The 26,216-nt window shown below is 39.8% G+C and overlaps 2 protein-coding genes across 4 annotated transcripts in view; one reads left to right on the top strand and one right to left on the bottom strand.

Annotated features, from left to right (window-relative positions):
- The window catches only part of LOC139946829 (intermembrane lipid transfer protein VPS13A-like), a 108,235-nt gene that overhangs the window by 15,771 nt on the left and 66,248 nt on the right, over nucleotides 1-26,216 (bottom strand). Inside the window, exons 49-68 of one of the 3 annotated variants that reach the window (XM_071944545.1) lie at nucleotides 24,883-25,036; nucleotides 23,063-23,140; nucleotides 20,625-20,705; nucleotides 19,049-19,245; nucleotides 18,526-18,634; nucleotides 18,105-18,239; nucleotides 17,206-17,292; nucleotides 16,294-16,515; nucleotides 15,729-15,812; nucleotides 14,975-15,085; nucleotides 14,616-14,768; nucleotides 14,060-14,191; nucleotides 13,019-13,152; nucleotides 11,521-11,656; nucleotides 11,088-11,199; nucleotides 10,797-10,939; nucleotides 9,738-9,977; nucleotides 8,323-8,457; nucleotides 7,178-7,329; nucleotides 6,594-6,696 (exon numbers count right to left, since the gene is read on the bottom strand). In XM_071944545.1, coding sequence (XP_071800646.1) covers nucleotides 6,594-6,696; nucleotides 7,178-7,329; nucleotides 8,323-8,457; nucleotides 9,738-9,977; nucleotides 10,797-10,939; nucleotides 11,088-11,199; nucleotides 11,521-11,656; nucleotides 13,019-13,152; nucleotides 14,060-14,191; nucleotides 14,616-14,768; nucleotides 14,975-15,085; nucleotides 15,729-15,812; nucleotides 16,294-16,515; nucleotides 17,206-17,292; nucleotides 18,105-18,239; nucleotides 18,526-18,634; nucleotides 19,049-19,245; nucleotides 20,625-20,705; nucleotides 23,063-23,140; nucleotides 24,883-25,036 — 2,698 coding nt within the window. The remainder of the gene's footprint in view (nucleotides 1-6,593; nucleotides 6,697-7,177; nucleotides 7,330-8,322; nucleotides 8,458-9,737; nucleotides 9,978-10,796; nucleotides 10,940-11,087; nucleotides 11,200-11,520; nucleotides 11,657-13,018; nucleotides 13,153-14,059; nucleotides 14,192-14,615; nucleotides 14,769-14,974; nucleotides 15,086-15,728; nucleotides 15,813-16,293; nucleotides 16,516-17,205; nucleotides 17,293-18,104; nucleotides 18,240-18,525; nucleotides 18,635-19,048; nucleotides 19,246-20,624; nucleotides 20,706-23,062; nucleotides 23,141-24,882; nucleotides 25,037-26,216) is intronic. The other 2 variants (XM_071944546.1, XM_071944547.1) reach the window with 2 other exon arrangements.
- Nucleotides 306-5,011, top strand: LOC139947358 (cystatin-A2-like). The gene is made up of 4 exons (XM_071945255.1): nucleotides 306-449; nucleotides 926-1,002; nucleotides 2,476-2,577; nucleotides 4,880-5,011. Exons 1-4 carry the CDS (start codon nucleotides 383-385, stop codon nucleotides 4,994-4,996), a joined length of 363 nt encoding a protein of 120 aa, XP_071801356.1. The 5' UTR covers nucleotides 306-382; the 3' UTR covers nucleotides 4,997-5,011.

The following is a 26,216-nucleotide window of genomic DNA, read 5'->3' as shown; positions in this document are numbered from 1 at the left end:
GCCATAATCTTACTCTCAGATAGTGAGAAGCCTTTTGCGAACTTATCAAGCTCAACATCTGTGCAGTTCACAACGATTCTAGGCTGTGATAATTATTACTTTTGTTTTTTAAAGAAAAGTGACAGACATAAGGAGTTCAATAACAATTACTAAAACCAAATTTTAACTCGTGACCCATATCATCAGTCTAGTTAGATTGACAGACCTACCAAGAGCTTGTATTTATTCAACCCAGTCAACTTGTGATAAGCTAACAGCTGGCGTCTTGTTAAAAAAACTATAAATTCTCGTGAAGCCCTGTTGAAAATTCATTCCGATTTGACCGAAGCTGAATTTCGACCACTTCATTCAACCACAGCACCTTGCCTGACAAATAGTGAAAATGGCCGGCCGAGTATCATCCATGTTCCTCCTCATTGGGGCCTTGTTTTTGGCCGTCTCCGTACAAGGTAAAAAAACTCCAGTTGAAATTTATTTCTGCAAAAGTTGCTTTTTATTGGCTTCCAGTTGGTAATACTTTGTTATAAAAAGTTGTGTATAAAACATCATGAGAAAATAGAACGAGCTGTTTCAAACAACTTACCAACCAAAAGGACCGATGGTGTGAATGCAAAAAATATTTAATGACCTGACATTTCGACCCTAGCAGAGTCTTTCCATTTAGCCTTTAAATTATCATATAGGAAAGTTTTTAATTTCAGGATGTATTGCTCACCAATTCTGTCAGTGATTTTCTTGCAGTTTTGATGATCAATGAGCACAAATTTTGGACAAGTTCTTTATTTCATTCATATGTTGGGATACACCAAGTGGCAATACTAGTCTTTGACCAATTACCAAAGGTGTTAAGTGCTAGAAATCCATTTTCTTGAAAGGTAGCCTTGTACTCATTATAAAATTTGTTCTGTCTGTCCTGACTTTCCAGAGATCTATGGAGGAGAACCGGGAGGTTTGACTGACCCCATGACAGCCACTCCAAAAATCCAGAGATACATTGACATGGTAAATATTACATCAAAACTCATCCCAGTGTCTCATTGCATTATTAATTTCTCTCAATGTTTTATCAAATTTGAATTCCTATATAATATGTGGTCATCTTTTATAAAATGTATTTTTAGGGCTGCTCAGTTTGTGATTGCAAGGGAACCCTGTTTTTTTTAAGGTTGTCTATTTCTAGTTAGGTTTCAATGTATAAGAGGGATCCCACGACACCCTGTGCATTGTTATGATTTTCAATGATTTATCAAATTTATATTTCTATTTATTATCTTCTTTGTTAAAGGCAGTGGACACTATTGGTAATTACTCAAAATAATTATTGGCATAAAACCTTTCTTGGTGACGAGTAATGGGGAGAGGTTGATGGTATAAAACATTGTGAGAAACAGCTCCCTCTGAAGTGCCATAGTTTTCGAGAAAGAAGTAGTTTTCCACAATTTGATTTCGAGACCTCATCAACCATCTAAACGCACACAACTTCGTGTGACAAGGGTTATTTTTCTTTCATTATTATCTCGCAACTTCGATGACCGATTGAGCTCAAATTTTCACAGGTTTGTTATTTTATGCATATGTTGAGATACACCAACTGTGAAGGCTAGTCTTTGACAATTACCAATAGTGTCCACTGCCTTTAAAAAGTGATTATGTACCCCCATACTGCGGTGGTGCTATTTTACATATTTTATTTTTACCTTTTAATGCTGAAGAGCATTGACGAGTACCAGCATAGATAGGTAGCTAGAAATTCAGCTTTGTGCTGCCAGTTTTTTTTTATAAAAAAAAATGAATGGATGATTTATTTAAAAAAAAAACTCCAAAAAACATACAACTAACTGTGACAGATATGTTAGCCTGGTAGTTAGAACTACGAAGCAGCAAGGTTCGCTGGCCAAATGCCAGGTAGTTTGGGACTTCTTGTGCGCCACAAAACACAATCATCCACAGTTTTACATTAAACTTACAAGGTTTAACAAATAGTGATGGTAAAAAGCTTCCCTTAAAATATTACCAGCTGAAGTGTTGTAGTTTTTGAGAAATGAGTAAAACAACTTCAAGAAAACAATTGTTGGTCTCATTTTTTAAGCGGATTTGCGCGGAAGTTAGCGCACGACGTGGGGATGGGAAACGTCAATTTCAATTTTCTTTCCACAAAATATTAATACCAAAGGAGAAAATTCAACTATTTTAAATAATGCCCTCTTGGAGTTCCAACTACAAGGAACATGTGAGTAAAAGTTCAGATTCCTGAGTTAGGTAGAAATATTTTAAAAACATTTTGGAAATTTTTTCGCAATGGTACCGGACTGAAACATCGCTCTGTGATGTACACTTTTTCCCTCAAAAACTTGATGACTAATGAAGCTGCAACTTGAGACGTTATTTTGAAATGCCCCATTATTATTATTAATATTATAATAATAAGCATGATTGAAGATAGGCTCAAAACAAAACTCTGTCCTTCTTTTTTAGGTGAGACCTGACGTGGAGAGTAATGTCGACAGGGTACTCAAAGGGTATAAAGCACTGATCTACAGAACACAGGTGGTCAACGGAATCAACTATTTCATCAAGGTAATTTATAAGACATCACAGAGGGGGTCACTGCCATTTTAAAGCCATTGGACACTTTCGGAATAATTTTTTTTTTTTAAAGTTCACAGATTTACAAATAACTTACAGGGTTTACAGAAGGTAATGGTGAAAGACTTCTCTTGAAATATTAGTCCATGAAATGCTTTACTTTGTGAGAAAACATTAATTCATCAATTCTCGATATCGAGAATTACAGATTCTCCCAACTCCGATGACCAATTGAGCCTAAATTTTCACAGGTCTGTTATTTTATATATAAGTTGTGATACACGAAGTGTGGGCCTTTGACAATACTGTTCACTGAAAGTGTCCAATGGCTTTTTAGGCAGTGGACACTGTTGGTAATTACTCAAAATAATTGTTAGCATAAAACCTTACTTGGTGACGAGTAATGGGGAGAGGTTGACAGTAAAAAACATTGTGAGAAATGGCTCCCTCTGAAGTGACATAGTTGTCGAGAAAGAAGTAATTTTCCACGAATTTGACAAGGGTGTTTTTTTCTTTCGTTATTATCTTGCAACTTCGACGACCAATTGAGCTCAAATTTTTACAGGTTTGTTATTTTATGCATATGTTGAGATACACCAAGTGAGAAGACTGGTCTTTGACAATTACCAATAGTGTCCAGTGTCTTTAAAGGCACTGGACACTATTGAAAATTACTCAAAATAATTGCCTTACTTGGATCTTAGCAATAGACAGCTTTGGTTAGTATAGAACATTATGAGGAAAGGCTACCTCTGAAGTAATGTAGATTTTGAGAAAGAGGTAATTTCTCACTCAAATATTAAAAGACTTCAGGCTTGCAGCCTTTTATACGGCACACAAACTTGTGCAACAAGGGTGTTTTTTCTTTCATCATTCTCTTGCAATTTCGATGACCAATTGAGCCCATACTTTCACAGATTTGTTATTTTATGCATTTTTATGTATGGACACACCAGGGGCGGATTGCACCAAGCGGTCTTAAACCAGTCTATGCGTATAGCTGGCTACATTTTGTAACTTGAGACGCGTTTAGACAGTCTTTAATTATAGACCGATTGCAATAGCGCGGTCTATAATTATAGCCAGTCTTAAATCTTAAGCCTGCTCTGAGCTGGCTATAATCGGTCTTTGTTTTGGTTTTTGAGATGGCGCTGCATTTGTTAGTTGTAGATAATTTGATACAAAGAGCTCTAGGATTAGATTTTATTTTAGAAATAGATTACACCCATGGGAGGCATTATGATGATGATCAAGGTGATTGTATCGTAAATGTATGTTCCCAAAAGTCAAAATGATACAACTCACAGATTTGATATCCGGTGATTTAAACCAAAGCAATAAGAACAATGCCGTACCACCAGTGCCTGCAGAGTGCTAAGTATTATGGGACATTTGTTCGTATTTCATTACTTTCACTGACTTATCTAAGACCGGCTTATTGCAACAGGCTTAATGACTGACTAAGCAAAGACCGTCTAAGACAGATAGCCGGCTATAACTGACTGTCTTAGACTGTTGACTAAGACCGTTTTATTGCAATCCGCCCCAGGTGAGGATACAATGATCACACTTGTCCAATGCCTTTGACAGACCGTTCTGGGGGGGGGGGGGGGGGGGTATACATGTACCTTTGGTAAAACATTTAGGACTATAAAAACTTATTTGGTAAGAAGTATTGCAGCTAAGCATTGCCCTCCATTGTTTTATGTGCACACATTAATTTGTCTCATGTAGATACATTTCAGTCATAGGACTAATTTTTGTTGTGTCTGTTTTTCTTTGTTTTGTTTTTGTTTTGTTTTGTTTGTTGTTGGTTTTTACTGTGCCTTGAACACCCAGCAGGGTGGATACCTGCGCATTACAAGTCTTATTATTATTATTATTATTATTATTATTAGTCATTCTGTTTCATTTATAGACGTTAAATGCTACGATTTGACCATTCTCTAGTTGAATGTCAACTTCGTATTTTATACTTGATGAAATTGAACGGTTGACCAGCTCCTGCTGCTGACTTTTACGAAATTAAATGAGTCTTCAGACCTTATGGAAATGAAATCTTATTTGACCAGTTAATGCTAAAATAGGGAAATTTAATTAGTCATTTTGACTGGTGAGTTCTAATGCGATAGAGCGATCATTTTCAAACAAAAATGAAATGAGTCAGGTGTTTAAAACTGCATATTGATCTTTGTTGAAATTGGCTGGGAAAACCTATTGTTTTAAGATACTACAAAAAAAGGTTTAAAATATGTTTTGATAACCGCATTTCTTTGGGTTTTTTTTGTGGCAGGTTCGGGACGGTGACACATACATCCACCTTCGTCTTTACAAGTCATTCGGTGGAGCAGTTAGATTCGTTAGCGCTAAGGATGGAATGAGTTTCGACGACGAACTCGCTTACTTTTAGAATAACCACTGGGGACATTTGAGTCCGACATACTTAGAGGGAAATGTAATTTCAATTCTCTGGTTCACTGAGTTTGAATGGAAACCTGTTGGTGACTCTTAAATCTACTGCAATTGGCATTTATGTTCAGAAACCGTGTTAGTGTATTTCAGAAGCTTTATCAAACCTAATTATCCCCATACATTGTAATATCTACATACATTACACGTAACAGTTACCAAGAAAACAACACAACAGTGAAAGGGTTACAAAACACAATGCCACAATAAAGAAAAGCAGTGAGCCCTATGTTGGTCAATTTAACCGACGGTACTAGTTTCAACATTAAAAAGCTGATACCTTTAACAAGAATTCCGTAGTTAAAGTGGTTGCTAAAAATAAAAGGTGAAAAATGAAACTCGTATAGACAATAAGCAGTTTCTGTGTGGCTTAATTATAGGTGTTCGTTACTAGTATTGACTCCTTGCACGGCGCGCGCAGTGCACTTACAATTTTGCTTATCCTGTCCCCCATTATGGGAGTCAAAACGTACAGAAATTGGTCCCCCTAAGTAGTGAAAATGTTAGACGTCCATTTTGCGAAGGGGTCCGTCTGTAAGGAGTTACTCTCTAATATTCCCCAACCCCAGAACTTTTGACTTTATTAAAATGCATATACTATTAACCAGCATGACCAGTGCGAACCACTTTGAACAGATATTCATCAATACCTAAGACAGTTTATCCATTCTGATTGGTCAAGAGGGCATCACGAGGGGGTGTTTGAACGGATGATATAACACCAGTAAAAAGTGTTGAAACATGGGCGTGACACGCGACCTCGCACCTGTGCTTATATGACAGTTTCTTCATTCCTATTGGTCGAGAGCAACGGCTGAAACAGTTGTGCAACATCATGCGATACGAGCGACGCGCACAGCATCTCCTTATAAGGAGTTGTTTACCCGAAGGGCCTTCCCATTTCATAGCTGGAGGGGTGTGTGTTGACAAAAATCATTGAACAATAATTAGAGCATTTATTTTACCTTTTGACTAAAAAGTGTTGGTGCTTTTTGACCGAAAAGGTACATATGAATGGGAATCAAAGTGTGTTGAATCGGTTTTCAACTAGTGGTTTAAACCCGCCGAGGTCTGGTTCTTGTTAATTTACCAAGTCCAAGCCACGGCGCGGGTTTAAACCACTAGTTGAAAACCTCTTCACCACACATTGATTCCCTTATTATGGATTCAGGTGTCTACGTGAGTAGGTATACACATTCAAACCGAGGTAACAATTGAGGACAATAGGGTCCACGGTTCGGGAAAGGTCCACAGTCGGAAAACGTGTACAAAACCAATGGGAGCTGTTGCCAAAAATATTAGGGTCTAAACAGGAGGTCCACGGTTGCAGGCCTATACAAGCTTGTGTGTCCTCATGGAAATTCTAGCCGCAAAGTTTTGTTGATGGTTTATGTTGCAATTGATCACTAACTCTGTGAAGAATCGCTAGTATCTTTACTTGTAATACAAGTAATAGACCTGAATTTGAAATGGGAATGTTTGAAATGATAAAAAGCGCGACAATGTGTTACGTGAACAACAATAGATGTTATTGTTACCTCATCCACTTCCTCTTGTACTCCAGTCACGATATCCAGAACTGACAGCAAGAATCCATTGTCGATCTTCACACTTGCCTCTTGAACGAGCACCTTGAAATATCTGCACAAAACATGATAAAGAAAGTGTTATTTCTGATGATAGTAATAGCAGCATACAGAAAGTAAGCTAGTCGAAATGTTGAGACCAATGGGACACTTTTGGGACGCTTGGTGGCAGCAGACTTACCAGGTAAAATCCATTGTTCTCGGTATTGTGCACACGCTCAGAACTACGTAAACAATGGAAATTTACCTGGTAAGTCTGCTGCAACCTAGGATCCCAAAGTCTCCCATTAAGAACTCACTCCGAGTTGGTGAAGTTAACAAAAAAAGTCCTCTCAATCCACTAAAGCAAAAGTATTAGTCGTCCCGGCTGATTTCCTACCTTCCGCCCAGGTAGCAGTTAACAAGCAGGACAATTCTTTTAAGAACTGAGAAGTCTCTGGAATTCCAAAATCAACCTGCGATAGTAGAATAAATAGCTAGACAAGGTCTCAAAGAGAACTGCACTGGTCTTCTCATCCCCCTTTGAAACTACTCACTTGACAGTGTCGACGTCATTCTCTGGTACCTGACGTCGAAGGAATGACATCTCAATGAATGGTCGGGGCCCTGTCTTCTTGAGAATGTGTTTTGGGATGGGAAGAACGTTTAGAACGGTCGGGAAGTACGCATCAAACAGCTGGTTGTCAATCTATGCAAGGACAGAAACAATTTGAAAGGACAATTAGAAATTTGAAAAAGTTCAGATCAGAGGGTGTCATGGCCAGGGGTTTAGGGCATCAAATACAAGCTCTGGTGGTTAAGTTATCGGGATGTGAGTTTGAGTCCTGATCATGAAAGTTGTGTCCTAGAGCATGATGCTTTACTGTATTAAGCTTCTCTTCACCCAGGGGTTTAAATGGCTACCTGCAAGGGTAGAGGATGATACTGTGTTTGAAAAAGTCTTCTGAGTGCCACGGCAGCCCAGGGCTGTATACTCCCCATGGAGCTGAGAAAGATTAAGGATTGTTTTTGGTAATTACCAGGGCACTTGTAAAGGGAATTGATACGTGTTTAAAGGGAAGGTACATGTTTGGTAATTACTCAAAACAAATATTAACTTAAAAACTGACTTGTTAACGAGCATAGCAGAGCTATTGATAGTATATAACATTGTGGGCGACGACCTCTGAAGTAATGTAGTCTTTGAGAAAGAGGTAATTTCTCACTAAAATAATAAAAGACTTCTAGCTAGAAGTCTTTTATACTATCTGAAAGCACACAAATTCATCCCACAAGGGTGTTTTTTCTTTCATAATTTTCTCGCAACTTCGATGACCGATTGAGCCCAAATTTTCACAGGCTTATTATTTTATGCATATGATGGGATACACCAAGTGAGAAGACTGGTCTTTAACAATGACCAATCGTGTACCTTCCCTTTAAGAACTAGTGATTATTATTATTATTTTTGTGTAAACAACAACAGTAACTGTCAATCAATAGCAGCTACAAGTGTATTATAAAATCAAACTTTTAACACAAGCTATCTGTTGTACACAATAATTATATGTGCTTCACATTTGAGTGGTCAAAAGAGTTTAAAAAGGAGGGGGTTAAATGTAGGTACATGTAGCTTAACTTGTAATAATGAGATAGTGACAAGTTGAACTTTGTTAACATATCAGACTAGGATCACACTTACTTGCACTTTCTGGACTTTGACATGAAGACCCGTGTGATGATCGGACTGTCTGTAATGAACCCACAGGGCTGGGTTGAACAGACGGCGTAGACGTCCCTCTACTGGCTTACTGATGGTCTTGTCGACTAGATCAGCCTGGATTAGTAAACAACATCAATGCAAGGATTACAATATATTAATAAATAGGATTAATAGTGGCTTCTTTTAGAGTTATACATAGCTCATATATGTATATCTTTCACTCAGTGGTGCTCAAGGCGCTTCATCATTCAGTATTTTCCTGCAATGTATGTAGAGTTATGAGATCTACTCCTCATAGCACCATGTCGGGTAAACAAAATGCTGTGGAACACCGGAGTGAACCCCTTCTCTTTTCGATAGGTGCACTGGGTTCTTTTACGTGCATTACACCACACACGCGACCAATAACTTTACATCCCACCCGAAGGATGAAGCACCATGGTAAAGTGGTAAGGACACAGTTGTCATGACTGGGACTCGAACCAAAACTCTGCTGATCAGAAACACCCATAGAGCTATATATATTGACTGGAGCGCTAACACCCCGTTATACACGCACTAAGGTTTTGAAGCCGTGTGGCCGCATCCATGTTTATGTACAAACCAATACAAATTTTGTACGGCAATTGTACGGCTATTTGCATGATAGTCATGATAGTGCGTTTGTTCTTTTCTATGTGTCATCGAAGCCAAAAATGCAGCAAATGTGAACGCACAATCTGCTGATGAGCGTACAAAACTGCGAGCGTCATGTGCGTCATGTTTAAAAGGCGCGTGTCATCGAAGCCCAAAATGCAGCAAATGTGAACGCACAATCTGCTGATGAGCGTACAAAACTGCGAGCGTCATGTGCGTCATGTTTAAAAGGCGCGTGTCATCGAAGCCCAAAATGCAGCAAATGTGAACGCACAATCTGCTGATGAGCGTACAAAACTGCTAGCGTCATGTGCGTCATGTTTAAAAGGCGCGTGTCATCGAAGCCCAAAATGCAGCAAATGTGAACGCACAATCTGCTGAAGAGCGTACAAAACTGCGAGCGTCATGTGCGTCATGTTGAAAAGGCGCGTGTACTTTTTTTTAGTACGTCAATCAAGTCGAACTTAAGGTTTTCATAGCGCGGACGTGCGTGAATGGGCAGTCGCGTACGAAAGCGCATATGCCGAATCTAAAAAAATCGCGGCAATGTGTGTTCTCTTAAAATTAAAATCGTTCGGTAATCATGCAACACATCAAACATGTCTGCGCTCAGGGTGGCTTCAAAACGCGGAGCAAGTTAGCGCTCTAGTCAATACATATAGCTCTATGGAAACACCAGAGTTTGAATCCGATGCTCTTAACCGCTCTTCCGTGACACGCCGTTGTTTATCAACAACATAAAGGTCTATTGGGCTTACCTCCACAGACTCCTCGATGGTGACTATACTCTGTCCGATCCTGTGTTTATCTTCTAAGATAGAGGAGAGCTCCATGTTAAGAGATTTCCACCTGTCTGGCTTGGTCTCTACTTCCCACTTAGCCGGACGACAGTACAGACTGACGTACGCTACCTCCTCGTACTTGGTGTTGATTAGAGAGAGACCCACACCCTCCAGGGAGACGAAGAGCTCTAGGCTGGCTAGCTCTGAGATGTTAGCCTGAATGAAGAAAGATCATTGTATTATTCTTTTACTCTTTTTTTTTGGTTATATTGCTTTTAAATTTCTGTAACATTCCTAAATATTTTCTGTAATTTTTATATCGTAATTTTATCATGTGATTTTATGTTTACTTTTAACATGCTAGTTTGTTCGCAGGGCCCAAATGGAAACCAGTTTTTTTACTGATTTGGCTCACCCTGGGTAGATAAAGGAAACAAATAAATCAAATACATAGAGGATTAAAAATAGTCTCCTTGTGAAACTGTGCTTAGTAGATGAAACACTTGATGGCATTAAATAGAGCTTCTTTCCAGAAGGTTGCATAGCGCTAGGATGTGTCCAATGCGGGTCAAACATTTAATTTTCTTGAATGATTCGAGTGAGTTTGCTTTCATGCAGCTACCAAGAAGTGAATTCCACAAGGCCGGACCCGCATTGAAGAAGGCTCGGTCTCCAGCTCCGATGCTCAAAGAGAAGGTTGCCTGAGGAAGAACTTTAGGTTGCAAGCTAATTAATGTTGCTGAAGCCCGTCACTTGAGTTTACTGGATATTTCAGCACGAGTGTGGTTTAAATGCATGAGTAATTTCAGATGAGTAATTGTCATCACTCCACAATGTTGTTACAGGCTCGATTAAAGGAAATAGATCAAAGACAACACCTGGGTAGAAAACCCTCGGTAGACCATCCATGTAAGACACCCAGTAGATGGTTTATCTATCCCCTTGCCTGCACATACATGTAAATCAGTTTGTCTGGATTTTGTCTGACTGTCTGCACTTTGTCTGTCTGTCTGCATTGTGTTTGTTTGTCTGTACCTGAGATGCAGCTCTAGCTATCCTTGGGCTCTGAGTGAACATAAGGACCCTCTGTAGACCGTCCATGTAAGACACCCAGAAGATGGTTGTCTTCTCCTTCTTGTGCATCAATGGATGCTCCATGATGCTGTCCACTGCATCTTCTGTAAAATCAAAATCATGAAATGATGCTGGTGAATCGTTACCTCACATGTGTACATCGAAAGCATGAAGTCGGTGCTTGCAAAAGCAAGAAATTCTATCTCGCCCCCCCCAAAAAAAAAAAAAATGAATGGAAGGACAGTTATTTACCTTCATCTGAACTGTAGACGCTGGCATCATCACCTTCTACGTACAGACCATCTCCTGGCATCATGCTACGCTTGATACTATCCACACTGACTGTAACTTTGCCCCATCCATCCTGAAATCAACAATCAACTAAAACATCAACCAACATTTTTTCTAGTCTAAGCAGTAGGATTTGAAACTGTGCAAGGTGGCAGTATACAGTAGCCAGGTGAAGTTTGCTGTGACACCCAGTGACTCCTGAAGATGATCACTTTATACTGATCGAAACATGACTTGTGAACCATCGCTTACCTTTAGAATTAAAACCATTCAAAAAGGATTTACTAATAGGGCCCACTAACCACAAACCTCACCTCTAGCAATGCAAAGGTGAGCAGACTAGCAGAAAGTTTTGTTAACTAGTCTGGGGAGAGAGAACTCATTCCTTCCTTACCCTATCAATGACACACTCAAACGACTTCTTGTTTCTATTGTAGAGATTCCATAGGAAGACTCTTTCTGCTGTGGGGTCATCCCAGGTCAACAGCATCGTCTTGTGAGGTTGCAGGAGTAGTCTACCACCGATGTTCCTGATGAGACAAAAGTATACAAGTAATAACAATAATTATCACAAAGAAACAAAAGAATTTGGTTCAGAATTATTCAAGTGTTCTTTGATGCATGGCTACACATAATTAGTGATAAGGAGTTAATCCTGCATAAACGTGTCTCGGAGCTTGCAGGTTCCTTCTTATACACAGGGGCTAAATAAAGTAAATTGCATATTTTAAAACGGATGCCCAGGGATCCTTACGATGGGACAAATAAACATGCCACGCCCAGAACATCAACTCATAACTTGTGCCACAACAAAGAGAGACAAGAGGGACTGGAATTCATGCTCGAAACTTCCCTTTTCCAAAGACAATTATGAAACCCCCAATTCCAGACATTTATCGTCTTGAGGTTATTGTATTTTAAAGGCAGTGGGCACTATTGGTAATTACTCAAAATAATTTTAAGCATAAAACCTTACTTGGTGACGAGTAATGGGGAGAGGTTGATGGTATATAACATAGTGAGAAACAGCTCCCTCTGAAGTGCCATAGTTTTCGAGAAAGAAGTAATTTTCCACGAATTTGATTTTGAGACCTCAGATTTAGAACTTGAGGTCTCGAAATCAACCATTTAAACGCACACAACTTCGTGTGGCATGGGTGTTTTTTCCTTTCATTATTATCTCGCAAGTTCAAAGACCGATTGAGCTCAAATTTTCACAGGTTTGTTATTTTATGCATATGTTGAGATACACCAACTCTGGAGGCTAGTCTTACACAATTACCAATAGTATCCACTGCCTTTAACTAAGATGTATGTATAGATGCTTCTTCTCATTGAACCCAAGTCTCGACACTCATGGGGAGACGGGTCTTTTTCTTCAGCTGCGCCACGCATCTGGAACTCTCTACCACTTAATCTTTGATCTTGTCTTTGTACCACAACATTCGAATCTCTTCTCAAAACTTATCTTATGTCACAGGTATTCAAGGACTAATTTTGTTGTGTCTGTTTTTCTTTGTTTTGTTTTGTTTTGTTTGTTGTTGGTTTTTACTGCGCCTTGAACACCCAGCAGGGTGGATACGTGCTCATTACAAGTCTTATTATTATTATTATTATTGTTTTAGGAGTTGACCATAATGAGACATGTAGAGCCCCTCTGCTTGTTCTCCAGTACATAGCAATCTAAGGCTCAGTGAATTGTAAACAAAATCTGACCCCAGGCACTGTGAACTTCTCCCATGACTTCTCTGATACCCAATTTCAAACAAGGTGAATTAATGACAGGTAAAAAACCTTGTCACAGTCCCCAAGTTCGAGAGAGTAATTCCAAAAAGGTTTGCCACTTACAAACAACATCATTCTGATAACCTTCGCCTGTATTTCCCACTTACTTTTGATTGAATCGTAGATTGATGTCATCACATAGATTGTCTAGTCTGACAGGTGCATGACCCATGGAGTAAGGCATGAAGGTCACTGTGGTGGGTCCCCTCACACCACCCTCCGCTTCAACCGTTAACGCAGTCTAAAAACAGGAAAAATGGAAAACAAGTGTAATGTGACTGACAAGTACAAAATGAACGGTACATTAGCACAATATCATAAAGCTGTTTAGCAAAAAAATCTGCTATGCAAATTCCTTTGCTAAGCAAGAAAGGAGCAGGGCACCAGTCACAGCAGTGTTAAATGTTCTGGGAACCTATTTTAACTAAGCAAGAGTTCAATGTGCTAAGCAAGGTTTTGTGCCTGAAGGCTTTACGAAATTAGACCCTGGTTTGTTTGTTTTATACCTCCCAAACCTTGGCTAAAATATGTAGAGCTTATGAAGCAGAAAATAATGATTAACTTTGTTTTGCTTAGCAGAAATGAGCAGGCTACTGCTCACAAGTAACATGGTACGTGTAATTTGGCTGGTAAGGTAACCTTATTCTGGTAAGCATAGTTTTGTTGTGCTTACGTAGCTACAATTTGTGCTTAAGCAGCTGCATGAAATTTGGCTTTATCAAATACCTTAAATGATTTGTTGGTGAACTACTTAGCTGCGTCGTTGGAAAGCTAGATGCTTCAAACAGCTCAAAGCCGAAACCAAAGTTGCCCATAAAGATGGCGTACATGTATATCGGAAAAAGGACTTTCTCTAGTGCCGCCCCCCAACTCTGGAACTCTCTTCCCGGCTACATCCGCTCTCCACAGAGCATAGAACAATTCAAAACTCTGCTCAAATCCCATTTGTTTTCTATTGCCTACTGTTCAGTTTAATCCTTTTGTTTGCTTATTGTTAGTGTATTTTTTTTTTAGTTGGTTGCTTTATTGTTTGCCTTTTGTTTTTTGTTAAGCGCATAGGTATTTCTTTCAGTTATGAAATGCGCTATATAAGAATTAACTATTATTATTATTATTAATATTTAAAAAACTCCTAACACAGTGCATACCCCTCGTTCCATTCTGAGCACAGTGGAGTGAGTGCTGTCAATGTTGAAATGTCGAGATGATAGTTGGTCTGGTGTCTCAGCTTTCTTACATATCAACTTCATGGTCTCGCTACCGGGCCAAAATGGCAATACCTGCAGTCCATTCGGGACGCAAGAAAAGAAAACTTTATAGCTGAACAATAACGTTACAACACTAACTAAAGCATTGAATGGGAGTTGCAAGTGCAGAGTACTGTGAAAATAGGCGCAGTTGCTTTATAATAACCTGTACAAGTCTTTACAACCATCTCAACAGTCATTGCCAACCACAGCTACAAGAACTTCTTCCATTTTTTATGGTCGAAGATCGTTCTCCTACGCCGCACCATTTCTTTGGAATAGTCTTCCTGTGCGTACTCGCCAGGCTAGTTCTTACAATTGTTTTTAGTCTCTGTTAAAAACTCTTTTGTTTGAAATTGCTTATTTATAATCTGCTCACTCTCACTCGCTGTCAATTAAATTTGAATGAATTTACAGAAAAACATGGAAGCTCTACACCAAGTTTTTTTTTTCTTACCTCGGCTGGTTTGATGTTAACCCAGATACCGGCCCTGACTCCTTCCTCCATGTAGGACAGGACTTGATCAGTTTTATTCCTGATCAGGAAGTAGGGCGTCAACGTGATGATCTTGGTCAGTGTCAGCTTAGACAAAGAGATCTCCAACCAAAACTAGAAACGAAGTGAGATAAAAATATTAGTATTATTATTTTTATTGTAACTATTACTTTATTCAGCATTAAACTCCAGCATAAAGAGAAAATACATAGGGGGGGGGGTTAAAGTTAAAGTATGGGAACATTTGGGGGGAGGGGAACAAACCATTTGCCACATTTAACAGACCCTTTGCATCAATTCCCTTGATGATAGTATCTTACCTGGTAAGTTCGATCGTGGTCTTCATCTTTGCATATGACTACTCCAGAGCTTCCTACAGTATCCAATGAGAATGAGGACGACCACACAGAATCAAAGACTCTCAGCTTGGCCTGAAAGCAAAGAGAAGGAACATGTGCTCAAGAATCAAGGAATGAAGAATATCTTTCTTCTGCATAACATAACGATACCCCCCCCCCAAAAAAGAAAAAAACCCAAAACAATCCTTATAGTGCATTAGCATCTTGGGGTCCCTGTGCGCTGAAAGGTAAAATGAACATTTATACAAAGTAACAGCTATCTTTTAAGCCAGTTGAATTGTGATGGGATTTTGAATTGTTCTGATGTTTTGGCGTGCTCTAGGATGTGAAAGGTTGTGAGTATATATTACTAAAGGTGGAGTCTGTCTGAATGGTATAGGACTGATCATTCACAAATTTCAGCAGCGGTACAAAGACCAGCCAGTTGGAATGTTCAAAGTGCCAACCAAAGTAGAAATATTTCTGCTTCTGCAGTTCGACACAAGGTCATGGACAAGCAGAATACTCTGGTGGTCCACTGGATTGAGGGCGTCCGCCTACCGAACAATTTGTTCGCGCCGAGGCCGTGCACGACTGTCCAGATGCGCAGTCATCGTGCATCAGCGTACATGGCGTAGGGTAAAACCAAATCCTACTAACATTCAATTAGATTGATTTATAACTAAACTAATTTTTGAAGCTGGACATGTGGGATAAACTGAGCAAACATATTTACCTTTTTCCTCTTGGTGTTGGTGAAGCTGAAGAGGATTGGTTCACTCAGTGAATGATTGTTGTACACTTTCCTGGATCGAGACGCCTATCCGCAAAAAAACAACAAAGATAAACGGTTTAGAACGATTTCACCAGCTCCTGGTGAGCCACTTCAAACGTGGCTTTTGTCTGAGCCTCAACTGGAATACACTTCCCCACAGCATGAGCTGAAACTTATAGCCACGTTTACAATGACAAGAACTGAAGTTATAATAAAAATAATAATTGCTTCTTATATAGCGCTCATATCAGTGACACTCAAGGTGCGCCAACATTCATTATCTTCATTCAAGGTATTGCGGAGCTTGAAGTATGAAACCAACTCCTTTACTTAGCACTGTGTTATGGTTTACAAGGTGCTGTGGTCCATTAATAGGGTTTGCCCATGAGTTATTTTTCTCCCACATTTTAAATTGGAATTTCCTTATTCTTCTCTACAATAAAAGTTTGGTGATGTTTCCATACGGATGCTTTGCCGGGTAGTTAGATTCAGATACACTCCCTTTCAAGAATGAAATGTCCCCTACCCTGATCTCAACAGGCAGTTCTGATTTGTTGACAATCCAGTACGGTGAATACAAAAAGATGTCCCAGGTTCCGCCGTCCGTCGTGCTGTGAGCCCACAGGGTCAGGTACTTCTTCTGATCCCCTTCAACATCTTTGGTCTCCATGGCGATGGATTCATGGGCTTTCATCTCCCTGGAGACGAGGAGTTTTCCCTCCCAGTTGGCTGCTAGGTAGTTCTTGACCTGGATGAAAGTACAAGTTGGAAACAAATGGATGAGAAATGGGATTGACACAAGCGGCAATGTAATTTTCTGTGTATAAACCCCCCCAAAAAAGATGCAGCAAATGTTGCTGTCGTTCTTATTTTGATGATCCTCTCCTGTTGCTTTCCAGGTTGTATCCTAAACTTGGGTGTTATACCCGGCGATACAGCAGTTACAGGCCACACAGCTTCTGGCAGCCCCAAACATTGGCCTTGTTGGACATGTTGGAATGGAAAGCAATGGCGCTATACATGTATGTATGTTTCCAGAACCCACGAGCATGCATGTGTTTGATAGCTAATAATGACTATTTATTTTCAATTTTTTTCAATGTTTCTCTTCATGCTACTTCTGCCTGTGCTCTGCTTCTCTCTTTTCCCTTCCTTCTTTGCATTTACACCATTGGTGTTATTATCTACATTTTTTAAATTCATGCTTTTATTTTCTGTATTTTTATAAACATGTATGTTTTTTGTTGGAGGGGTCTGGGAGGGCACATCGCTTCGACGACAGTTTTTAAAACTTTTGCCTTACGCTGTACGGCCCCTGCCAACAAAGAATTATGTCCCAAGATTTAACATAAATAAAATAAATAAATTAGTCATTTTGGTAGGTTATAAGCAGTTGGTAACTGCCTAGTGTCTTTTCTGTCATTTCCATTTCATTTACCTGCATTTTCATCTTCTGTGCTTCGCTGAGGTCAGTGGAATAGATGGGCATCTTGTCACCCTTCAACAGAAACTTCAGACCGTTCTCCTGAGAATCAGATATCAGTTACATTAATAAAAAGTAATGAATTCATAATTTAATTGTGATGATGTACTTGCGCAATCATTACAACTTGGGAAAGAACTGCAGATCAAATTGTAACTAGATCAACATATTACAAACAGGAAAAAACAAAATAGCAAAAACAATAAGCTTTTATCTGGCACTTCATCTTTGGGCATTTTAAAGCCCTTATTGTCAGGTTTGATGTACAGTGAATTAGGAAAGTTTTTGACTTCTGCAACCAACTTTCATTGCACCTGCTAATTAGAGGTGCTGAGGCACAATCCACAGCCAACCATACCAAGTACACCAAGTAACTTTCTGTTAACATAGTGCACTGTGTTCTTGTACGTGCAGTAAAACACAACACAGAGGACTACTGGGCCCAATTTTATGGCTCTGCTTACCGTAAGCACAAAATTGGCGCTTACAGAAGCAGGGAATTATGCGCTTACGGCAAGCGTACTTCACGGGTTAGCGGCGAATTTTGGCTTTTCGCTTGCAAGGCTAGCGCAGAAATTTGGGGCTTGCATGTAAGCGGGGATTTGTGATCGTAAGCGCAGAATTCGGCGGTAAGCAGAGCCATGAAATTGGGCCCTGGTGCGGTTCAAAAACATTGAGCGGGTGGTGAGCAGGAGAGGGTATGTTTATTATCACGTGGCCCAAGATTTTTGGCCCAGGATTGTTGTCTCAGTCAGAGCAGCTGCATGTTTTTTATTGTGGTTACAATTGAATTGAACTACCATGACCAAACACTAGAGGGCGCTGTTCTGCTGCTGCATCTGACATGCACTTACCTTCATAGAGTAGACAACGTCATATGGGAGGTAGTTGTGTATGGTGATTGGAGGGAAGAGGTCCAGAATGTAGGAAGGCACGTCATCGGACGAGGGTTTGAGTCCACTGGCTGGCTGAAGCTCCTTGCGTATAACCTGCAGTATTCAATCAAAGAACGTCATCACTACAATCTCCTCAATGACAGCACTAAAACAACACAGTGCCTTTGATGTTTTATTTGATTAAAGGAACATTACAGAATTGGTTTTTCTCCAGAAACAGGTACTCACAGTTGTCATTTTGTATAACATCAATCATACACAATGAACGGTAACTACCCTTTCTGTTTTGGTTGATATCAGACAATAAGAAGTGTGGATATTGTGTGGATAATAAGTGGGTGCAATTAGTGGATGTCATTTTGTATAATATCCCCATTACCTTGAAGTGGAACGGCAGCTCTCCTTTCTGTTTTGACATGCATCTGACAGTAAGCTCGGTTGGGGACATGAGCTCCTGCCACTTGATTGGTTTTTCACTGATGCTATAACTGTGAGAAAGGAAAATGGCAAAACAAAATATTAAACAAAATTCCAATTAATAGTAAAAGCCACTTTAACAGAAAATATTTGTGGCGGGAGGAGACTCACCAAGTAAGGCTACTGCTCTCCAATATGTGCACATGCTCAGACCTACATAAAACCATTGGACAAATCAGCCGATAAATCAGCTGCAGTAGAGTTGCAAAGTCTCATTGAAATAAAGTGCGAACTCCTCAAGGGAATAAAAGGGTAGCAATGAGTTCTTAAACTGCCATTTAAAACTGGCAGGGCCGTGGCAGTGTGATAAAAGCCCTTGTATTCAGCTCGGGCCCTTATCACACGGCCAAAACCCAGCAAGGTTAAATGAACTCACCAATCCTAAAACGAATAAAAATAATTTATAACTTTGATAAAAGTGTTACCCTTGATCAGCCGGGCATGCGTAGATTCCAGCGTTGTACGTGACCACCACCGGGACATCAAACGTCTCCTTAGGAGCCACACTACCCATGGAGACATACTCCTCATGGCCCTGGCCGGGTATAGCAGGACCTCTCAGGGCCTGCAGGTCTAGGGATTTGTAGTACAACTGCATTGTCACTGGACAATTGTTAACAATCTAAAGAAAGAGATGGGAGTATTCGTTTAGTTCGTTTAGACAAATGAGTAGACACTTGTGGCAATAGAGAGGTTTCGCAAGCGTACGGATACAGATACAGATACGGATAAGGTAACCGTATCCGCTCAGGTCAGCCGCATGTTGGACATTGTTTCGCAAACTATAGGTATGTTTCACTTGAGTGCGTTCGCAGGAGTTTTTCTGACAAACATGACCGATAGAGACACTGTGTTTTATACACTGCATTTTCTCATCGTTTTGCTTGCAAATGACTAGCAATTTTCTACATAATATATCAAGCACGATACAAGTGAAAGCAATTCCGTAGGAAATGTTTTTGATCTGGGACAAAAATACAACTTAAAGTCTGCAAAACAGTGTCCTTTTTTCTACGACGTGTATGAGCTCCCGTATCCGTTGGTAACGTGTATGCAAATTACTATAGTCGCGGATACGCGTCACGTGAACACACAAAGTGTCAACGTATCAGTATCTGTATTTGTATCCGACGCTTGCGAAACCTCTCTATTAAAGATAAATGTTTGTGTTCATTCTTTTAACAAAGTATGCAGCTAAACATCTCATCTTTAGGTTTACACAAATTCAAATACACTGATCCATTAGGCTCCAATGGCGCGCCAAGCATAGGCGCACGCATGTCAGACTTTATAGTGTCAGACTTTTGTTTGTGCAATGGGTTGTGATTGGTCAATACGCAAAGGGGCGGAGCTTAATGGATTGGTCTATCGTCTCTCTTGTTAATACGTGTATGACCAAACAGTTACATATATCTCCAAGATAAGGAAAGCAAAAGTTTAGGAGAAGTTAAATTTGAAACGGGATGAAGAAAACTATTTGGTTTTTACCCAGAAGTTGATGTGTGTAAAGCACTTTATATTCAGTATACAATGTACTTGGAAAAACAACTGCCTCTAGCTACCAGGCAATCTCGGTGGTCTAGTGGTTAGCTATCTGGGCTAGAAGGCAAAGGTTGTGGGTTTGAACCAAAGATTGAACCAAAGATTGTGCAAGATGCGGAACTGAAGCTTTATCTATTGGTAAACGTGGAATAAGCATGGGCGCCATTTCAGCAAGTGAATGTAATGTTTTCCCTTGATAGGAATGGTCATTGTCCATCTGCACTGATCTATTGTTGTATCAAAAGAGTTACTTGCCGAAATGGCGTCCAGTGGGTTTTCAAATTTCAGCCCGAGTTCCGCATCTTGCGCCTTCGGTGCTCTAAAATCTTTGGTTTAAACCCCTTTGGATTTATACGCCAGAGGATATTTTCATTGGACTCGGAAAAGTAAACAGTGCTTTACACACATGGAGAAAAACAATTAATGATAAAAACAAAGGTGTTAGAGTAGAAGTTTTACCTGTACTGGTGAGCGCACTTTAATAGATTTTCTGCCGTGGGAAATATCGACTTCCCGTACGACGGTATACTTTTGTCCGCCCTGCAAAATCAAAGCGTCATCTTCAGCAAAACAAATTGCAAGCATGCTAAGATGACAATGTTATATTGTACTATGAAAATAAAATGCAACCAAAATAAACCTGCCATCTTCAAGTTTTTGTTTTTAGAAAGAAGCTGAAATCTGGTTGTTCAATAGGAAACAAACTTTATGTTTATTTTAATACGTTACTTTCGAATGCAAGATGGGAGAATTTGTTCATATTACTCTATTCTCCAAGGTGTCCCCCCCCCCCCCCAGAAATGAAGGTCTGCCTTTGTACGTTATGATTGCTTTACCATTAGCTGGGTCTGACATCCATCTTCCCCGGCAAATGTGCATACCCCACGGAAAAGCCACTTCCGCTCAGGAGATGTAGGGATAAGCGGTGAAACCATGAGGTTTTCTTGAACATCCAAATTGTTAGTAAGGAACTATTGGTGACTGAAAAATGTGTTTTCTCCCCCTTTACGCTTTTGCTTCTCCGTCTTTCAAAAGCAAGCAGTTAGTTTTGATGTGGTTTACTGTCCATAAAAAATTGGCTTTAAACAGCGTTCCAGCCTAAATGCACTCATTAGAACATTTTGTCGTACTTTGAAAGATCAGTGAGTAAAGTCTGCTACCATACATGTAAGTAGAAGAGGATTGATGAATTAATTGAAAAATATCTACTAATAACAACACACAGCAAGAGCCAGTCATGAATGAATCCACTCTAAGTGGTGTTTGAAGCTTCGCATGGTGTGAAAAAAAAAGAAAAAAAGAATTAACTATAATCCATTCTACGTGTATACATTTACGTAGTTCACATTTGAGTGTAAAGTCGGCTATGTTACAATCAATGGTTTTTTGTAAGTTCGATTATAAGACATGTGTGAGTTTCATCAACTTTCTTCAATTGAATGGTCAATGAACCTCCTGGCTGCGTAGAACATTTAGAGCGCTTAACGCAGCTCAAATTCGAAACCCAAATTTCCCGTAAACAAGCAGACGGGGAACTATCCATTAACACAAGCAATTGCCCCAAATGATGTACCTGCCCACCCCCTTTTCATTCTGTGCGATGGCAGGTTCTGATTTAATTGCCCCAATTTATAATTTGTATTATAAACAACACACCATGTTGTCTGAAATAGACCCTTTGTGGGGAAGTTCCAAGTTGTGGCCACAGCAAAGTTAAAGAAGTCAGTTTTAAAATAATGTTAATGCTCCACGGCAGTCATTGCTTCTAGAATGGTTGTTTTCATTCTCTTAAAACAAAAGAAGAAGTATTGATTTTTAATAGCATAAGGGCCAAAGTTTAACAGTTTCAGCAGAATATAAAATTAGGTAAATGGATTAAGCGTTAGTAAAACCAAATAATCCAAGAAAATAGTTTTTCGCTTTTATGCAAATTATTAGAGTTGGAAAGGAAATACACATTTGAAAAACCTCTGTAGCCAACAGAGGAAATAAAAAATTTTGAAACAATATCGTATATGCATCCTCACTAACAGGCCATTTGCGAGTTAGATTTGAATAATGACTCGCTTAGTCACAATGTACCGGTAACTTTTGAACTCCTCAGACTATAAGCCTTTTTGAGGTATAGCAGACACAATCCTACAACATGATAAGGTTTGGGTAAATTTGTGCGTATTGACCACTGGAAATAGAACGTGTGTTATTCTGTAAAGTGCGCATTTTAGGCGACGCAGCGTTTACACGTAAACCTAATGACCACGAACATGGTGAGCGTGGCATCAGTCGCTGCGTGTGACGCGCGCGTATCACGTCCGCCATACCTCAAAAGGCTTATAGAGACAGGAGCTTTGTCAAATTGTTCGGGGCAAGCTTTTGCGTAGCAACCTCCAGATGAGCAAACCCTGATACCATTCTGATTGTGCCATACACATTCATTTTGAGGGTGCATTCGATTAGCTTCCCTGTGTTGACCCCACGATGCTCAATCGTGTGAGCCTCTGACAAGACCTGATCGAACAATCACTCGCCCTCTCATGGTGACGTCATGCACCTCTGGCCAGCCCCAAGTGACCCGTTCCACAAGCAGGGCACTTACATGTAGGGCTGACCCGAGTGAGCCCCTGAAATATTGTCAAAGCTATTCAAGCGCACCGGGGGAAGACCAGGGTCAGCCTGGGGAAGCTAATTGAACGCACCCTATACTGTCTATTGATTTTCACCATGTCTCATACAACTACGCAAAAGCTTGCCCCGAATCATATGATAAAGCAACTGACTCTATAATCTGATGAATTCAACTTTAAGTGGTAACTTGTGATCAAACGTGGCACTGTACCAGACAATATTCAAATCTAACACGCAAATGCCTTATTGAAAATCTATGAAAAGAAGCTTGCCTGTAAAGGTGATAAGAGAAATGGTGTTTGAGCAACCTTAGAAGCAGCAAAATGGGTTATAGGCGTCATGCCCTCCACCTACATGTACATGGGGAGGAAAAAACAAACATCCAAAAGGCAATAATTAGTCATGTAAACTCGATTTCACATAGCAATAAAATCCATCGTAACACAAATTTTCAGTATCACCATGGTGATTTGCATTGTGACATCACACATTACTAAGCAACTACGACTGATTTGCAGATACGATCAATTTTAGCTCTTTGTGAAATCGGCTCCTAGTGTACACATTTTGAATGCACTGGACACCGTTGGTAATTACTCACAATATTTGTTAGCATAAAAACGAACTTGGTAACGAGCAATGGAGACCTATTGACAGTATAAAACATTGTGAGCAATGGCTCCCTCTGAAGGAACGTAGTTTTTGAGGAAGAAGTAATTTCTCATTCAAATTAAAAAAAAAACTCTGTGGACCCCGGTTCGGATCCTACTGCAGACCCAGAGCCTTGCATGTGGGTTGGGTTTTCAGTCCATACAGTACCTGATTGCATGGGTTTTCCCCGTTCCTATTCATCAGTCTTCATGTAGTTAGTGCTAATTGTGCTAATAAATCTACACAGCAGCCACAATCACTTATCACTGCAGTCTGTTAACACTTAAAGACACTGGACACTATTGGTAATTGTCAAAGAGTAGTCTTCACAGTTGGTGTGTCTCAACATATGCATAAAATAACTTGAGCTCAATCGGTTGTCGAAGTTGTGAGATATTAACGAAAGAAAAAAAACCACCCTTGTTGCACCATGGTCACACGAAGTTGTGTGCTTTCAGATTCTTGATTTTGAGACCTCAAATTCTAAATCTGAGGTCTCAAAATCAAATTCGTGGAAAATGACTTCTTTCTCAAAAACTATGTCACTTCATCAGAGGGAGCTGTTTCTCACAATGTTTTATACTATCAACCTCTCCCCATCACTCGTAATCAAGAAAGGTTTTTTGATAATAGTTATTTTGAGTAATTACCAATAGTGTCCACTGCCTTTAAGGCCTGATTTAAATTATGACCTAGATCGTTTGTATCTATAATGTTTATGAAATAAAGCATGCAATGTTTGCTAGAGAGGTTGCTGTAAGTGTGCATAGGAGGGGGGCAAAGAAAGGCTACACTACATGTACATGATGATTAAAAACGAAAAACCGACACACTCATAAAAAAACAAAAACAAAGGCAATCCCACAAGCTCACACACTGTGGATATTCCTTTTTCTGAACACTTTAAAAGGATAACTCTCAAATCTTGCAGGTCAAATCTTGCAGCAGCTATGTAATGGGCATTTTTGTACAGGCCCCTTGTGGCCGCTATGGTCTGTAAACAGGTGAAAGATTCAACAGATCTGTTGCACCAACTTTTGTATTTGTGAATTAAAAAAAAAAATTGGCACATTAATCCGGAAGTAAAGGTTCAATTCACATTCTAGTAAAGATGTTGTTTGCTTCAGGCATGCAACTGCCCGTTGAAAAAAAAAAAGGAAAATTTTCAAAGGCACAACGCAAGTGCGGAGCGAGGCAGCCGAGCCGAAACGCCACGGGACATGATACCCACAATGGTACCCTAGAAAATGTTGAGGTTTATTATGCTCTTAGGTGCATTATTAGCATGTACTAGGCTTATTTTACATGGTTGTAGTTGTACACTGTTGTTGCCAGGCATATATTAGGCTAAAAAAACAAAGAATTCTTTGAGTTTTCCAGTTTCTTGATGACCTCAACTGAATCACCATTATTGAATCATTCCCAAGCATCTTGGCCTTACCTCAAAGATGAACTGTCCTATTTTGGAGTCTTTGAGTTTGGGTGTAGGTGGTCCGTCTGTGGTATCCGTACTGACTGGTGTCGTTGTGGCTTCAGGCATATCGCTGTATCTAGAAGGTTTAATTGACTTCGCAAGGAGCTCAATGGGATCATCACTAAAAGGGGGGGGGGGGGAGGGGAAGTAAATCAAAGTACACCATTTCAAATATTTTTTTTAATTCTTGAAGACTTAAAGACTGTGGACACTTTTGGTAATTGCCGAAGACCAGTCTTCTCACTTGGTGTATCTCAATAAAGGCATAACATAACAAACCTGTGAAAATTTGAGCTTGATTGGTCATCGGAGTTGCGAGATAATAATGAAAGAAAAATAGCCCTTGCCACACGGAGTTGTGTGCGTTTAGATGGTTGATTTTAAGACCTCAAGTTCTAAATCTGAGGTCTTGAAATCAAACTTGTGGAAAATTACTTCTTTCTCAAAAACTATGGCACTTCAGAAGGAGCCGTTTCTCACAATGTTTTATACCATCAACCTCTCCCCGTTTTTTGTCACCAAGAAAAGTTTTATGCTAATAATTATTTTGAGTAATTACCAACAGTGTCCACTCCCTTTAATAGCTCTCATATTTGTCACCCAGTAACACTCAAGGTGCTTCAACGTTTAGTTAATTTTAAATTTTTTTTTGCAAGTTGCCAGACACACAAGGCCTGAAGGCAATCATTCTTTTCCAGAGGCTGTTGCCACCTACTCCTAGGGCTGAACAAAGGTTACCCCTTTATACAGTCCATACGGAGGTAGGCTTGGGTACCATCAATCCGAAGCCTGGGCTCCATTTGCTAAGCATGAAATTTCTTCCCCGATAAAAACAGGATTACCAGCCAAATTTTGTTACATAGTGCGTGTTAATGGCATTCAGCTTTTGTTTGCTTATCCTGAAAATCACATGGAAATTTGGTTGGTAAACCTGTTTTATCAAGGAATAAATTTGATGCTAAGCAAATTTTTGTGCTTAGCAGCTTTATGAAATTGGGCCCTGGCCAGTAGAGGTAGAGGGAATACATTTGATTTATGAGACCTTCTCCTTTTACATAGCACCATGTGATGGTTTACAATGTGCTGTGGCGCAATATGCAGCCAATTAAACCAGAAACACTGGGGCGAACCCCTTCTCTCTTTGTCTCTTTGCTATGAGTGCAACAAGTTCTTTTACATACATGCATTACACACAACACACAGGACCATCGGCTTTACATCCCATCCAAAGGACGAAGCATCATGGGTAAGTGTTTGCTTATGGACACAGGTGTCACGATCGGGACTCGAACCCACACTCT

This window comes from Asterias amurensis, chromosome 14, assembly GCF_032118995.1.
Source record: "Asterias amurensis chromosome 14, ASM3211899v1".
Lineage (NCBI taxonomy): Eukaryota > Metazoa > Echinodermata > Asteroidea > Forcipulatida > Asteriidae > Asterias > Asterias amurensis.
This window is presented reverse-complemented; position numbering and strand designations above follow the sequence as displayed.

What these genes read in the sequence shown, in the direction of transcription:
- LOC139947358 (XM_071945255.1), top strand. Translation starts at nt 383, where the DNA reads ATGGCCGGCCGAGTATCATCCATGTTCCTCCTCATTGGGGCCTTGTTT. An exon ending in TTTGGCCGTCTCCGTACAAG is followed by an intron (nt 450 to 925) that starts GTAAAAAAACTC and finishes CTGACTTTCCAG; the next exon opens with AGATCTATGGAGGAGAACCG. An exon ending in TCCAGAGATACATTGACATG is followed by an intron (nt 1,003 to 2,475) that starts GTAAATATTACA and finishes CTTCTTTTTTAG; the next exon opens with GTGAGACCTGACGTGGAGAG.